General features: G+C 36.0%; 1 protein-coding gene across 5 annotated transcripts in view; it reads right to left on the reverse strand.

Annotated features, from left to right (window-relative positions):
• RIC8B (RIC8 guanine nucleotide exchange factor B) overlaps window positions 1-13,869 on the reverse strand; it is a gene marked incomplete at both ends in the record, with an annotated part of 86,447 nt that overhangs the window by 40,466 nt on the left and 32,112 nt on the right. For all 5 annotated transcript variants that reach the window (XM_084254749.1, XM_084254746.1, XM_084254748.1 and 2 more), the window contains one exon: window positions 11,319-11,413. In XM_084254749.1, the coding sequence (XP_084110875.1) occupies window positions 11,319-11,413 (95 nt within the window). The remainder of the gene's footprint in view (window positions 1-11,318; window positions 11,414-13,869) is intronic.

Raw genomic sequence — 13,869 nt, forward strand, 5'->3', positions numbered from 1 at the left:
GAGGAAAGGCCCCAGTCCAGGAGCAGTGATTGGCTGTTTGAACACTGCAAAGAAATTGGTGTGGCTGAACGACCACACACAGGGAGAGAAACAGGATAGGGGATCAGACAGGCAACCACAGGCCATATTGGTCGTGTAGGCCATGATAGCTTTAGTTTTTATTTGGAGCTCAATGGGAATTTGTTGAAGGGTTTTTGCATGTAATATGCTCTAACTTACGTTAAACAATTGAGAACAGTTATTAAGATGTCAAAGGTCATGAGAACCTTAGGGTATTACTATAATAATTCAGATGAGTAATCAGTATGATAACTGTGAGGGAGTTATATCCAGATATATTTTGAAGGATTTCCTGATGGGCTAATGGGAAGTGTGAGAATTGGGAAGTGTGAGAATTCAAGGTTCTAGCCTTAAGTGGAAAGTGAGAGTTGTCGTAAGCTAAAGTAGGAAGAGCTACAGGGAAAGCAAGAGCTTAATTTTGGATACATTATGTCTGGGATGCCTCATCAGACATCCAAGTGGAAATGATAGTAGGAAGTTAACTAAAAGAGTCTGGAGTTCAAGGAGGGAGATTTGGGTTAGAGATATAAACTGTGGAGTCATTAGCATGCTGATGGAATTTAAAGAGAAGACTGGATCAGATAACTAATCCAATTTACTTAAGTTTCAGTAAGGATGTGAGTATGGACTGAAACAATAGGAAGGTTGAGCATGGAGTACTTTATCCAGAGTGAGGAATAGAGGAAGAACTTTTAACTGGTACTCACTTCTGGGAGGGTGCCAGAGTGGCCAGAGGCCTCATGACCCCCTGCGCAGCCCCACTAACCCCTGCCCAGACCAGCAGAGGCCTGGTGACATACCATGAGATCCTGCCAGCTGCTTGAGCAGATAAGTGAGACCCCTGACAAGTGAGGAGAGAGGAGCCACACCCACCGGAAACCCCACATACACTAGCTAATAATGGGCAGAAGGAAAAACATAAACAGCAACATGAGTTCTCAAAGGAATAGTGCAAAGAACACAGAGAACAAATCTCCACAATCCAAATTCATAGCTATGGAAGCTATGTTCTCCCTGTCAGATACAGAGTTTAGAATGGTAATGATAAAGACATTCAAAGAAAAGGAAAAAAACTCAGAAAAAAAGTAAATGTCCTTAGAAATAAAATCAAGGTGCTGGAGACAGAAAATTAAGCCCTAAATAAGATAAAAATGGAGTTTCAGGATTTCAAAAGAGAAATGTGGGAGATTAAAAATTCAGGAGAAAGTAACAGAAGAACAACAGATGAAGTGGAATAAGAAGTCAGTGTAATTGAACTTGCAAATGTATAAATGGAAAAGGAAAGAGGAAACACCACTGGATTAAAGTGTAAATCTAAGACAAAAATTTAAAAATACCTTGAGACAAATGAAAACAAGCACACTACTATCCAAAACTAATGGGACACAGCAAAAGCACTAGTAAGAGGGAAGTATATAGGCCCACATCAAGAAACAAGAAATAGCTGAAATAAGTAACCTACTCTCTCAACTTGAGGAATTAGAAGACTCCATTAAAAAAATAAAACCCTCCATTTATCTTATTTAGGGCTTCATTTTTTGCCTCCAGTATCCTGATTTTGTTTCTAAAACTTCTAACAGCCAGTAGAATAGGAGAAATAACAAAAATCATAGCACATGTAAGTGAATTAGAAATAAGGCAGTAGAAAAGATCAACAAAGCAAAATCCAGTTCTTTGAAAAGAAGAAAATAAACTTCTAGCACTGCTCACCAAGAAAATAAGGGAGAAAACTCAAATAAATAGAACCAAAAATTAAAGAGAAGAAATCACAACAGATGCTGCAGAAATTCAGAGGAGAATTAGAGCTACTATGAACTTTTGTATGTGAACAAATTCAATAACCTAGAAGAAATGGACAAGTCAGTAGATTTATACAATCATCTGAGACTGAAGAGGGAAAAAATTGAAACCCTAAAAGAGCCAATCACAAACAAGGAAATTGAAACAGTAATCAAAACTCCCAAAAAATAAGAGTCCAGGACCAGATGACTTTACAAATGAACGCTATTAAAACTTCAAAGATGAACTAATACTTGTCTTGCTCAAACTCTTCCAAAGACTTGAAAAAGAAGAATTCCAAATACATTTTATGAGGTCAACATTAATACCAAAACCAAACAAAGACAACAAAAAAAGAAAATTACAGATCAATCTCCCTAATGAACACAGATGTAAAAATCCTAGCAAACTGAATAGAACAATGCATTAAAAGGATCATACACCACAACCAAGCAAGATTCATTCATACCAGGAGCACAAGGATGAATCAACATCTGAGAATCAATCAATGTAATTCACCACAGCAACAAAAAGATAAAAACCATATGATCAGAGGCCTCCCTAGTGGCCTAGGGGTTAAGTCTCAGCCCTACCACCACGACAGCCTGAGTTCGATCCCTGGCCAGGGAACTGACCCACATGATGCAGCAGATCTCTCATGTTTGGTGCGCAGCTCCTTTTAGCAGTGTATGTCAGTAGATCTGCTGTTCTGCTCCCCACTCTGTCTCTGGTGAATCCTCTCACCTCCCACACCTCCGGCCTATACCCTAGTTTTCTATGCAAAATGAAATAAAATCTTATAAAAAATAAAACCCATATGCTCATATCAATAGATGCTGAGAAAGCATTTGCTAAGATCCAACATCCATTCATGATGAAAACCCTTAAAGGGAACATACCTTAACATAATAAAAGCCATTCACAAGAAACCCATTGCATTAGAATATCATTCTCAATGCTGAAAAACTGAAAGCTTTTCCAGTAAGATCTGGGACAAGACAACAATATTCATTCTCACCACTGCTATATTGGAAGTTCCAGTTAGCACAATCTGACACAAGAAAGATATAAAAGGAATCCAAATTGGGAAAGAAAAGTAAAACTATCATTATTTGCAGATGATGTGACAATATACATAGAGAACCTTCAAGATTCCATGGAAACCTAATTGAAACAGTTTAGCAAAGTGGCAGGGTATAAAATGAACACACACAAATTAGTTGCCTTCCTATATACAATGAGACAGAAGAGGAAGAAATTAAAAAAGTGACCGTATTTACTATTACATCAAAAAAAAAAAATTAAACACTCAGGAGTAACCTAACAAAGGAGGCAAAAGATCTCTACAAAGAAAACCAGAAGACATTGTTGAAAGAAACAGGAAACACAATGAAATAGAAAAATATTCCCTGCTCATTGATTGGAAGAATCAACATTACCAAAATAGCTATATTACCCAAAGCAATATACAGATTCAACACAATCCCAATAAAAATATCAATGGTGTTTTTCAAAGGACTGGAACAAATACTACTGAAATTCATATTGAGTCACAAAAGACCCTGAATAGCAAAAACAATCTAGACAAAGAAGAAAATGGAGATTATACTCTCCGAGACCTCAAGGTATATTATAAAGCCATACTAATCAAAACATCCTGGTACTGGAACAAAAACAGACTAAAAGAGTAGAATTGAGAGTCCAGAAGTAAACCCATATATACACTGGAATAGGATAGCCTCCTTCAACAAACAGAGTTGGGAAAACTGAATAGTTGCATGCAAAAGAACAAAACTAGACCATGATCTCACATCGTACACCAAAATGAACTCAAAATGGGTCAAAGCTCTGGATGTAAAACCTAAAGCCATAGAATAACTAGAAGAAAACATAGGCAAAACATTTCATGACATAAAGTTTAGTGATGCCTTTAGGGATTCATTCCCAACAGCAAGGAAAACAAAGAATATGAACAGCTGGGACTACATTAAACTGAAAAGCTTCTGTAAAGAGAAAGAAATCATAAGATGAAAAGATACCTGACTGAGAGAAATTATTTGCATCATACATGTGACAAAGGACTGATATCAAAGATATACAAAGAACTAATAAAACTCTACAACAGCAAAACAAACAATCCAATTAAAAAAACAGCAAAAGATCTACACACTTCTCTAAAGAAGACATTCAAATAGCCAACAGTCACATGAAAAAATATTCACAATCGATAGTACTTTACAAAATTTAAGATATGCTTTGGAAAAATCACCTTACTCTGTCCTTCAGCATATCACCATGTGTCTTCACAATTGCCTATAACATACTCTGCTTCTTAAGTATATGAAAGAAAAATCTTGCAACTTCAGTCTATGATTGTTCTGTGCCCATCAGTTTTACTTATTGCATTATACTATTCAACACACTGCTTTTGTCCATCACAATTATTAGTTACTTTGGTGTTGTAAGTGTGAATGGGTATGCAACTGGTCCTGTACTATGGTTATGAGGAGTCTGCCATTATATAATATAATGTATATTCACAGACCGTATTTAATGAAGTGGTGAAAAAAGAACATTTAACTTCTAACAAGTATAAATTAAATGAGGGTTTTTTCTTTAGGAAATTTAAGAAAAGCAACTCATCCAAAATAAGAATTTTTAAAAAGAATTAAAAATTCATTTATTAAAAAAAATTCACAATCATTCATTATTAGAGAAATGCAAATCAAGACCACACATCATCTCATACCCGTGAGAAGAGCCCATATTGAAAAGAACAGAAACAAGTGCTGGTGAGGGTGTGGAGAAAAGGGAGCCCTCTTACACTGCTGCTGAGAGTTCACGCTGGTTCAGCCCTTTTGGAAAGCAGTAATGGAGGTGTCTCAAACATTAAAAATAGATCTGCCATTCAACCCAGTAATTCTACTCCTCAGCATCTACCCCCCAAAATAAAAAACACTAATTCAAAAAGAAACTTGCACTCCCATGTCTATTGCAGCACTATTTACTATAGCTAAATTATGGAATCCAAAGTGCCCTAGCACAGATGAATGAATCAAGAAGATGTGGTATACATACACAATGGAATACTACTCAGTGATCAAAAAAGATAAACTCATCCATGTGCAACAACATGGATGGAGCTTAAAGGAATGCTAAGTGAAGTAAGTCAGAAAGAGAAAGACAAATACCAGATGATATCACTAATACCTGGACTATAAATTAATAGATACAGCTTAAAAACTACCCCTTGATAGCTAACTACAGAAGTGAGCACCAAGGCAGGGAAGCGCTAGGGAAGGGGTGAGAACAAAAAGTGTAGGAGGCACAATGGTCATTGATGGTGAGATATGGGTATGCTGGTGGTTGGTACAGTGTGGTGGTAATACCTGTTGGTGGGATCCTGATATTACCCCAAGTAAAAAAAATAAAATTTGAAAAACCACCAAAAAAAATCCACTTAATGTAAATGTATTCATTAAGGGGGCAAAAAGAAATTATAACTGGTGAAGGAGGAGAATAACAACCCAGTAAACCCTGGAAGAAAGTATATGAATAAGAATGATCACCTATGTGAAATGACGTGGACAGATCAAGTAAAATGACAGCTGAGAAATGTCAACTGGATTACGCAAGACAGAAGTCATTAGAGATCTTAATAATAGCCATTCTGGTGGAGTAGTAGGACTAAAGTCAATGTAGGCTAGATTCAAAAGAGGGAAGGCGAGAAAGAGCCTATTAGCAATGACAGGGAAAAAAAGGTTTGATGAAAGATACCCTCTCTCCCTGTCAAACACATGGCAGGGATCTGGCCATATTCACATTTTGAGGGGGTAAAGCCCCCAAAAGAGATCGAAGATCTATCTATGAGAGGAGTTAAATGCTAGAATCAGGTCTTAGGAGGCAGAGGAAAAAGGGATGGGAATTAACCTCGGACATAAAGCGAATCACTTAGTTTTCTGAGAATGGCAGAAGAGAGGAAGGAATGGGTACAGATTATAGTAAATTCATAGATAGGAATAGGGAGTTAAAGGGTTGAGGAAGTTCCTCCTACAGTTTCTTAGCAGTTTATACTGCTAGGTGTTTGGCAATGTCATCCAACCTTCTTACACTCACTCCCTCCAACCAATATTCACTGAGTACCTCCAAAGTATACCTGTTGTAGGTGCTGTGGATATAGTGATGGAGAAGATTTTCACTCTTGTTAGGCTTATAGTTTAGTGAGGGAGAGAAACAATGAACATGTAGAAAAATGAAAGAATAAGATTATTTTAGTTGTGATTGTATTATTAAAAAAATAAAAAGAAGGTGGTAAGATGACAGGATGGGCGTGTGAATGAATCTAAATGGAGTGAGTGATAAGGGAAGTCCTGAGATGCCATTTGAGCTCAGTTCTGAATAACATGTAGTACCCAATCTCTTTAAGATCTGGATAAAAACATTTCAGGCAGAATATTGAGCAAGTGCAAAGACCTTAATAAACAGGCTAAGAAAAAAAAAAAGAGAGAGAAAAGACCAGAATAGCTCAAACACACAATCATCTGCAACAGTGGAAAATAGTGGGTTGGCAGGCCCTTGGAGGCAGGGATCATTTATTTTGTTTGGTAATAAAAAGTCGACGTGGTCAAAAGGGTGAGGTCAATGTCTGAGATCCAATTCTGTGGAATGACCCTACAAATGCAATCAGAAGTGATTTTCTCATTTGCAAGAAACCTATGTTACTTGCATATTGTTGTGAGGAAAACACACTGCATAAAGGATGTGGCAGACTGACACTGTAGCATGATTTTCTCCCCTGGAACCTTAAGGAGAGATTTGAGATTTAATTCAGCTGTCAAATAATTATTCTTCAATGACTAGTTCTAAGACTTTTGACACTTCTCTAATTACCCTCCCCAATGTTGCCAAACCACCCCAAATATACACTCCTTCTAAGTAAAGCCATGCACATGCTGAGGTCAAGGGTTAGGGGACAGACAGACACACACACACGCGCGCGCGCGCCACGGGAAAAGATTTTCTAAGTAAGGCTGTAGATCATCATAAATACACAGTGATAGAAGAAATATACTCTTAAATTAGAAAGACACAGGGGAACCATGATGGGTTTCTAAGCATATTTTCTTGTTTGAAAAACAACTGGAGGGAACAGACCCATTTGTTAGGTTGGTTAAGACTTTCCTGCAGAGCTCAGAAATCTGAGTTTGGAAGTGGAAAAAGAAGGGAGTATGACAGATCTGGGGCTGTTTGAAGACTGACAGCCCAGGCATGGAGGGAGAGACTGAAATGATAAACTGACACTTTAGAAGAGAGAGGGAAGAAGATAAATATATAAGGGGGCTCACAGGAAAGAAAGGAATCATCAGTGGACTAGAGGTCTGGAGGAGGACTGAGAACAGCTACAATAGAAATGAGGAAGACCTTCCCCATCACATTAAGCACAATGAGTTTGTCCTTTGAATTCTCTTTGGATAATTAATTCATTGAGAGACTACTCAAAAACTATCTTGTGATATCGCTTCTATTCTTGTCTTGAAATGTTATTTAACTTTTCATAATATTTATGTCTTATCTCCCCAATTAAACTCTATGTTCCTCCAGAGAATGCACTGTGGAGTCCGATGAGCACCTAAGGTGCTCAACCATAGTTCAAAAAAAATTGTTCACCTAGAAAACTGTTCTTCCTAGTGAGTTTAAAGAGCAAAGAGCTTTAATGATCACAGAAAAGATGAAATAAAACTCTTCAAAGTGAGACAAAGTAAACTCTCCTTTGTTCTGTATACCCATATAAGCTTCTCATGTCTAATAGGATACTCATCAAAACAAATGCACTTCTTTACTTATAAGTCTGTCTTATCCACTAGTTTGTGAATCTTGGGAGAACAGAGATTATACTCTATTCATCTTTATTGCCCTAGAGTTCAACATAGTGCCCAGCAAATAATAAGTACTCAATAAAGAGAATCCAAAATGAAATCATCCAATTTTCAAAAACATGGGAGGGATCTGACCATATTCACATTTTGAGGGGGATAAAGCCCCAAAAAGGGATTGAAGATCTATGAATGAGAGGAGTTAAATACTAGAATCAGCTCTTAGGAGGCAAATGAAAAAGGGATGGGAATTAACCTCAGATAGAAAAAGAGCCATTTATTGTCTGCCATGTATAAAATATTATGCTTTGCTAATGCCATAGTGGTAATTATCTGGCAATACAGAAGGGTATCAAATCAACACATTAAACACCTTAAACTTACACAATGTAATATGTCAATTACATCTCAATAAAGTGGTAAAGGAAAAGACAGGCTTAGTGTTGTAATGAGATGTCATTAGGTACTAAATTGTCCCTTTCAATATGGGAGATAAAATGAATTAGTCTAAACAAAGAAACAAGAAAAAAAAAAAGCAGGAATAGTACTTTTCAAGGACACTCTGGCTCTTTTGGGTTAAAAATTTTTTTTTTTGTAGATGCCAATGTGCTGAGTCAAAGTTTACATTGAGAGCCTTAAAAAAAATTAAATTAGATCTGGTCTTTCCCTCCCCTCTCCTTTTCTCTCCAGTACATAGGCCACTCCATTTCTCCCCTGCTCTCCAAAATAAAACAAAACCACATCTACATGCCATTTTAGGGGGCTAAGTGCTTACTATGGACTTGCTATGGACACAAGGGCTGAAAACACTTTTTGTAGAGATGAACAGACTAGGAAGTCCTTTAATGTAGCAAAAAAGGTGGATCACACCAACACAATCACTAGCTACCATGAGTACAGACAAAAGGAAATGAAACAGAACAAGCAGATTTTAAAAAGATGCTGATTAGTGGAAATAAAGGTCAAGGTCAGCTATCTTTTGTGAACTAACTCATTTTATCTCTATGCCCATGTCCTCTTAACTTCTTTCAAAGAAAAAAAAAAAAAGGCACTCTCTTATAGAGACATGTCAGAAGAAAGCTGCAGCTAAGTCATTTTTTTACTCTTTTCCTATAATACCTTAATAGGCTCCTGACGTGTATGTATCATAAAACATTTGGTTTGAGAAACACAGATTAACATAAAACAGATTTCTCTACACCATCATACAATATACACAGAAACAAGATCCTAAACAAAATACCCAAATCAAGAAAAAACTTAAAAAAATTAGAACTAAATATGTGATCTAAAAGCCAATATGCTTATTATAGTAACAATAGTTAAAAGACTGAACAGTGGCGGCAGTGCTGTGGAGGTGGCAGCAGCAGCTTCCAATTACTTAAAGCTTACTCAGTGCTAGGAATTAAGAGCTTTAGTCATCATCACAATCCTGTGAGTTTCATGAAAATTCATAACTATACACTATACTATCCAGATTTATGTTTTTTTACCTTAAAAAAAAAATCAGTGTCCAAAAAAAGGCAAAAAAATAAACCTAAAAAATTACTTGTTAAATTGAAATGTTTCTTTGAAACATTCTTATTTTTTAAAACCTATGCCTTAAGCCCACACACTCTGAAACTGTTTTCAGGGTCACTACAAATGAGCAGGATTTAGTAGCTATTACCATTCTAGAAAGATCTGAAAATAACCCTTTTAGCTTGATCCAGTTTTCTCTGTATTTCATGGATTAGCCTAGAGTCATTACATTCAAAATGATACCAATCACTAATTCTGATTAAAAGGACTGGGCCATTCCAGATAAAGTGTCAAGTCAGCAGCAACCTCAGTTTCCCAGGAAAGCCTGTGAGAAATAATCATAAACCCTGTCTGTAGCTCTAGGGATATCCTTTCTTTATAATATAGCTAATAGATATTTTAGCAACTTTAAAGATAAAAATAAAATTAACAAAAAATCTTTAAATTTTTATTTAAGTATTTAAAGCAACTATCACAAAGGAAAATAATGAAATCTGACCACTTTTAATAAAATCTGACTTTAAAAACCTCTATACAGTTTTGTTTTCTTTTGAAAAATACTGGGTGCTCTATTAAATTTATTCAGAAAAATCTTTGACAATGTTTTCATGATTAGTATAATGAGTCTGGTCAAAACATTTTCTCCTTACTAAAACTTTTAGTTTTAGTGTCTAAATTTCTAGTGTTTCTTGATTATGGAAAAAAAGTAACAGTGAGCCAAAATGCTGAATATAATTTTTTAGAGGATATGATTTATCACATTCAATCTGATTTTTTTTAAAAGCAGTCTCAAAAAAATTAAAAAATCTTGATCTGTAGCTACAGAAAAAGTATACGTTTTAATTGTGAAGAAAATAATCTTTTGATGGCTTGCAGGGTAGAGCACATAAAGATAATTTACCAATAAACTCAGCACGATATCAAATGATAAACTGAAGGTCATAACTAAAATAATATGGGTTTAACTGAAAATTAACAAGGGTATTTCATTTTTCACTCTGGTTGTTATTTCCATAAAGTTATATTTAGGCCATATTTTGAAAACCAGAATATTGTGTGTGCTCAAAAGGCAGTTTTTACTTTTAAAAATAACACAATTTTATCTATAAAGCAGTTAGTGCCAACGTTATTTGTTTGCAGTCTTGAATTGCCTGAAGTACCATTTAAATTCTTATATAATAAAGCATCATGAGCAGTCTTATCTTAAAGACGGAAGCTTTGCTACTATCAATTTGATATAGAATAGAAACAGAAAAATGCATTAATACTTATCCAGTTATTCTCAGAGGGAAGAAATTTTAACAGCAAATCAAGAGTAGCTCTAACAGGCAAGTCACAAGACTTGAACTACGCTTTACGTATAAATACTTCGACAGTGCAGAACTATGGGTGCCTTAGTGATGTATGTGGTGTCACGGTAACATACATCTGAAGAGGTGTAAACCTATACCTCTGAAACATATATATAATATGTATTGTAAAGCAATGTTACCTCAATAAAAAAAAAATACCTGCTCCTGGGACTCAATTCTTATAGTATATTTTTAAAATTTAATACTGCTTAAGATACAGGTTTTGGTAAATATTTTTACAATGAAAGTAGAGTATTAGGTTAAGTGTAGTGATTAAAAGCAGGGTTCAATCCTAAACTCTTTCACTTATTAGGGCTATATTATTTTGAAGAAATTGATCTTTCCATGCCTCAGTTTCATATATTTTATGGGAAAATAACAATACCTACCTCATTAGGTCGGTATGATGATTAAAAGAAGTTAATCTTTGTAAAGCATTTAGCATAATGCCACACACAGTAAATATTCAATAACTGAGTTCTACTGTTGTTCTGGGTTTTATTGTTGAATACACACAAATTCTCTTCTCATGCTGGGGCTCAATATAACAAATCAAAAAGGACAGAGTAAAAATTTCTCAAAACGATACAATGATGATTTCTCACCTTTCAGTTACCTGATTTTCTGCAATATTTTCACTTTCTTGTGCTTAAAATAATTTAAATTAGATGCATGAAAACAAGAAGACTGAATGATGTCCTTCACTGAGGTTATCCATACAAAAGCTACCTACCTGTGCAGCTCTTCTGTTTTGTCTTCAGTTGGACCTACAATTAGTAAACAATGGCGAAGAACAGCTGCCATGACACGGAACTGATGAGAATCACTCTGTGACAAATTAAAAAAAGAGAAAAAATTGGGGACAGAATGCCTTGGTGAAGGAGTCTGATATATTCCTATATTCCTGGGAGTTATCTTATAGCCCATTTGTCCCCCCACCCCCACCAAAGTCATTCTTATACCATACATGGTAGAAATCAGGGTATTCTAGGGAGAATTCACAAGGCAATACTCAGTGAATAGTCGAAATCTCATATGAACAGCTACAACCATACCCAGAAATGGCTGAAATCAGAAGCTGATCTAGGCCATTCCTTTAAAGCATGGTCAGGCAGAGACATGATCATCACCCATGCTTTACCTTACCTTAATAATCACTTAAACTAGGCCTCTTTTCCATCTCCAAAAAGTCTAGGTTTTTCTGTTCCATAATATACTGCTTTTTATAAATGATCTATTCATGCATGCAAGAGCTGGGGTACAGGCCAGAGGTGTGGGGGGTGAGAGGATTCACCAGAGACAGAGCAGGGAGCAGAACAGGCAGACTGACCAAAGTACACTGCTAAGGGGAGCAGCGGGCGAGTCAGGAGAGGCCTGCTGTGCCATGTGGGCAGCTCCCTGGCCGGCCAGGGATTGAACTCGTGCTGCAGAGGCTGCGGATAGCTTCATAGGTTGCATCTTGACCCCTTGCGCCACCATGGAGGCCCCTCTATAATATACTTTTGAGTTCACTAATCATTATAAAACATCAGTTATTTTAGGAGGGGGCTGTATTTATCTTTAACGAAAATGTCTTACCTCTTCACTTTCAAAAGGAATAGATTAAAATCTGTAATTTATCAATTTTATATTAATGAAACTTGTTAATCTCCAGTTTCCCTATATCTTACTCTTAGTTCTTCCAGAGCTACCAGGAGGTGATTAAAAAAACAAGTAATTGAAGTTTGATCTCCTGTTTTCCCAATGTATACTCACTGGTAGAGATATTAAACAGAAAGAGGGCGGCAAACAGAAGGAAATCAGCTAAAATTCTGGATATTTGGTTTACTTCCTTGTTTTTGGTGATATCTTGGGCCCCTACAATTCCTTTACTCATCTGCATCAAAGTCACATCTTTTCCATATTTTTAGCAATTAAAAGACTATAAAATTACTAATAATGACAGAGATCCAAGATAATGCATACTTCAGGAAGACTCCAATTATGTTAAAAGCTATTTAGAAATTCTAAAACTTTAGTATACAGAATTGATTTTTAGGTCTAATGAAAAATACAATATAGTCACATGCTATACATACTATGTCCTTTATTCACACATCTAACAGCCCTTTTAAGGACCAGGAGTCTCTTATGAAATGTAACAAATATTAGGGCACACTTGTTACTAATAATGTAAATGACACTATTTTAAACAGAACACCATCAAGTGTAGATTTGGCAGAGGTGAGGCCTCAGGGGCATAATGAAAAAGCATTGCGCTTGGGAGTCTGGGACATGACCTTAGACAAGTTTTATATATATAGCTTCTCTGAGACAAAGTTTCCCCCTATGCATCTCTATAAAATGAATCTGTTAGGACTACAAAATGATTGAAGATGATGCACACCAAAGTGCTTACTACTTTGAATGAAACGCTTGCAAGTGAGAAGATGAAGGAGGAAGGAAATAAAAGACAAAACTGACAAGAGCAATAAGGAAATGTGTACTGGGAAGAGGAGGGAAAAGGAGAAGAGAGACCCGTGGGAATGTCAGACACTGGAAGTAGTGTAGTATGTTGGAATGATGGCTCTTATTCACCATCTATATTCAAATGCCCAAATCAAAATTCTCTAATATGCAAATTTACTTAGCCCAAATTATAGGCATATTGAAACTCATGTAAAACTCACCCATGACCTAATTCTTAATATTTTCCTTGGTTTTGAAAATTAACTGGGAATACACTTCCTTTTAAACTAGATTTCCCTTTATTCTAGCTATCACAATATTTCTTTTCACACTGATGTTGACAAAAACTCTTGCAAAACTATCCACTTTGGTCTTCCCATTATTTGCAGCTGTAAGCCAAAATCCAACTTTGTTCATCCCATTTCCTGTCCCAACTTGCATAGCACCAGTTCCCACGCTGTACCCTATGCTTGCAATGCTCACTTGTACCATAAAGCCACTAAATTCTCTTCTATTTCTCTCTTCAAAACAGCAAAACAACTACTGAAATCTGGCTTGCGTGCCTCTGCCCTTGGCATCACTGATTCCTTTTCATCTCTATGACTTGGCTGAAGTATCTTTTCAGTGAAGCTTGACCACCCTATCTAATTAGTTGTCTTCCCGTATTATTCTCTTATCCACTTTATTACTTTCATAAAATCATAAATTTTAATTTCACATTATATATTTGCTATTATGTTCTTATTCCCACTAATCTGTTACCGTCCCAAAACAAGAGGACATGTGTTTAACAGGTGTTCCATAAATGTTAATGTCAATGGTTATGTGTGACATAA

This window comes from Talpa europaea (assembly GCF_964194135.1).
Source record: "Talpa europaea genome assembly, chromosome: 15".
Lineage (NCBI taxonomy): Eukaryota > Metazoa > Chordata > Mammalia > Eulipotyphla > Talpidae > Talpa > Talpa europaea.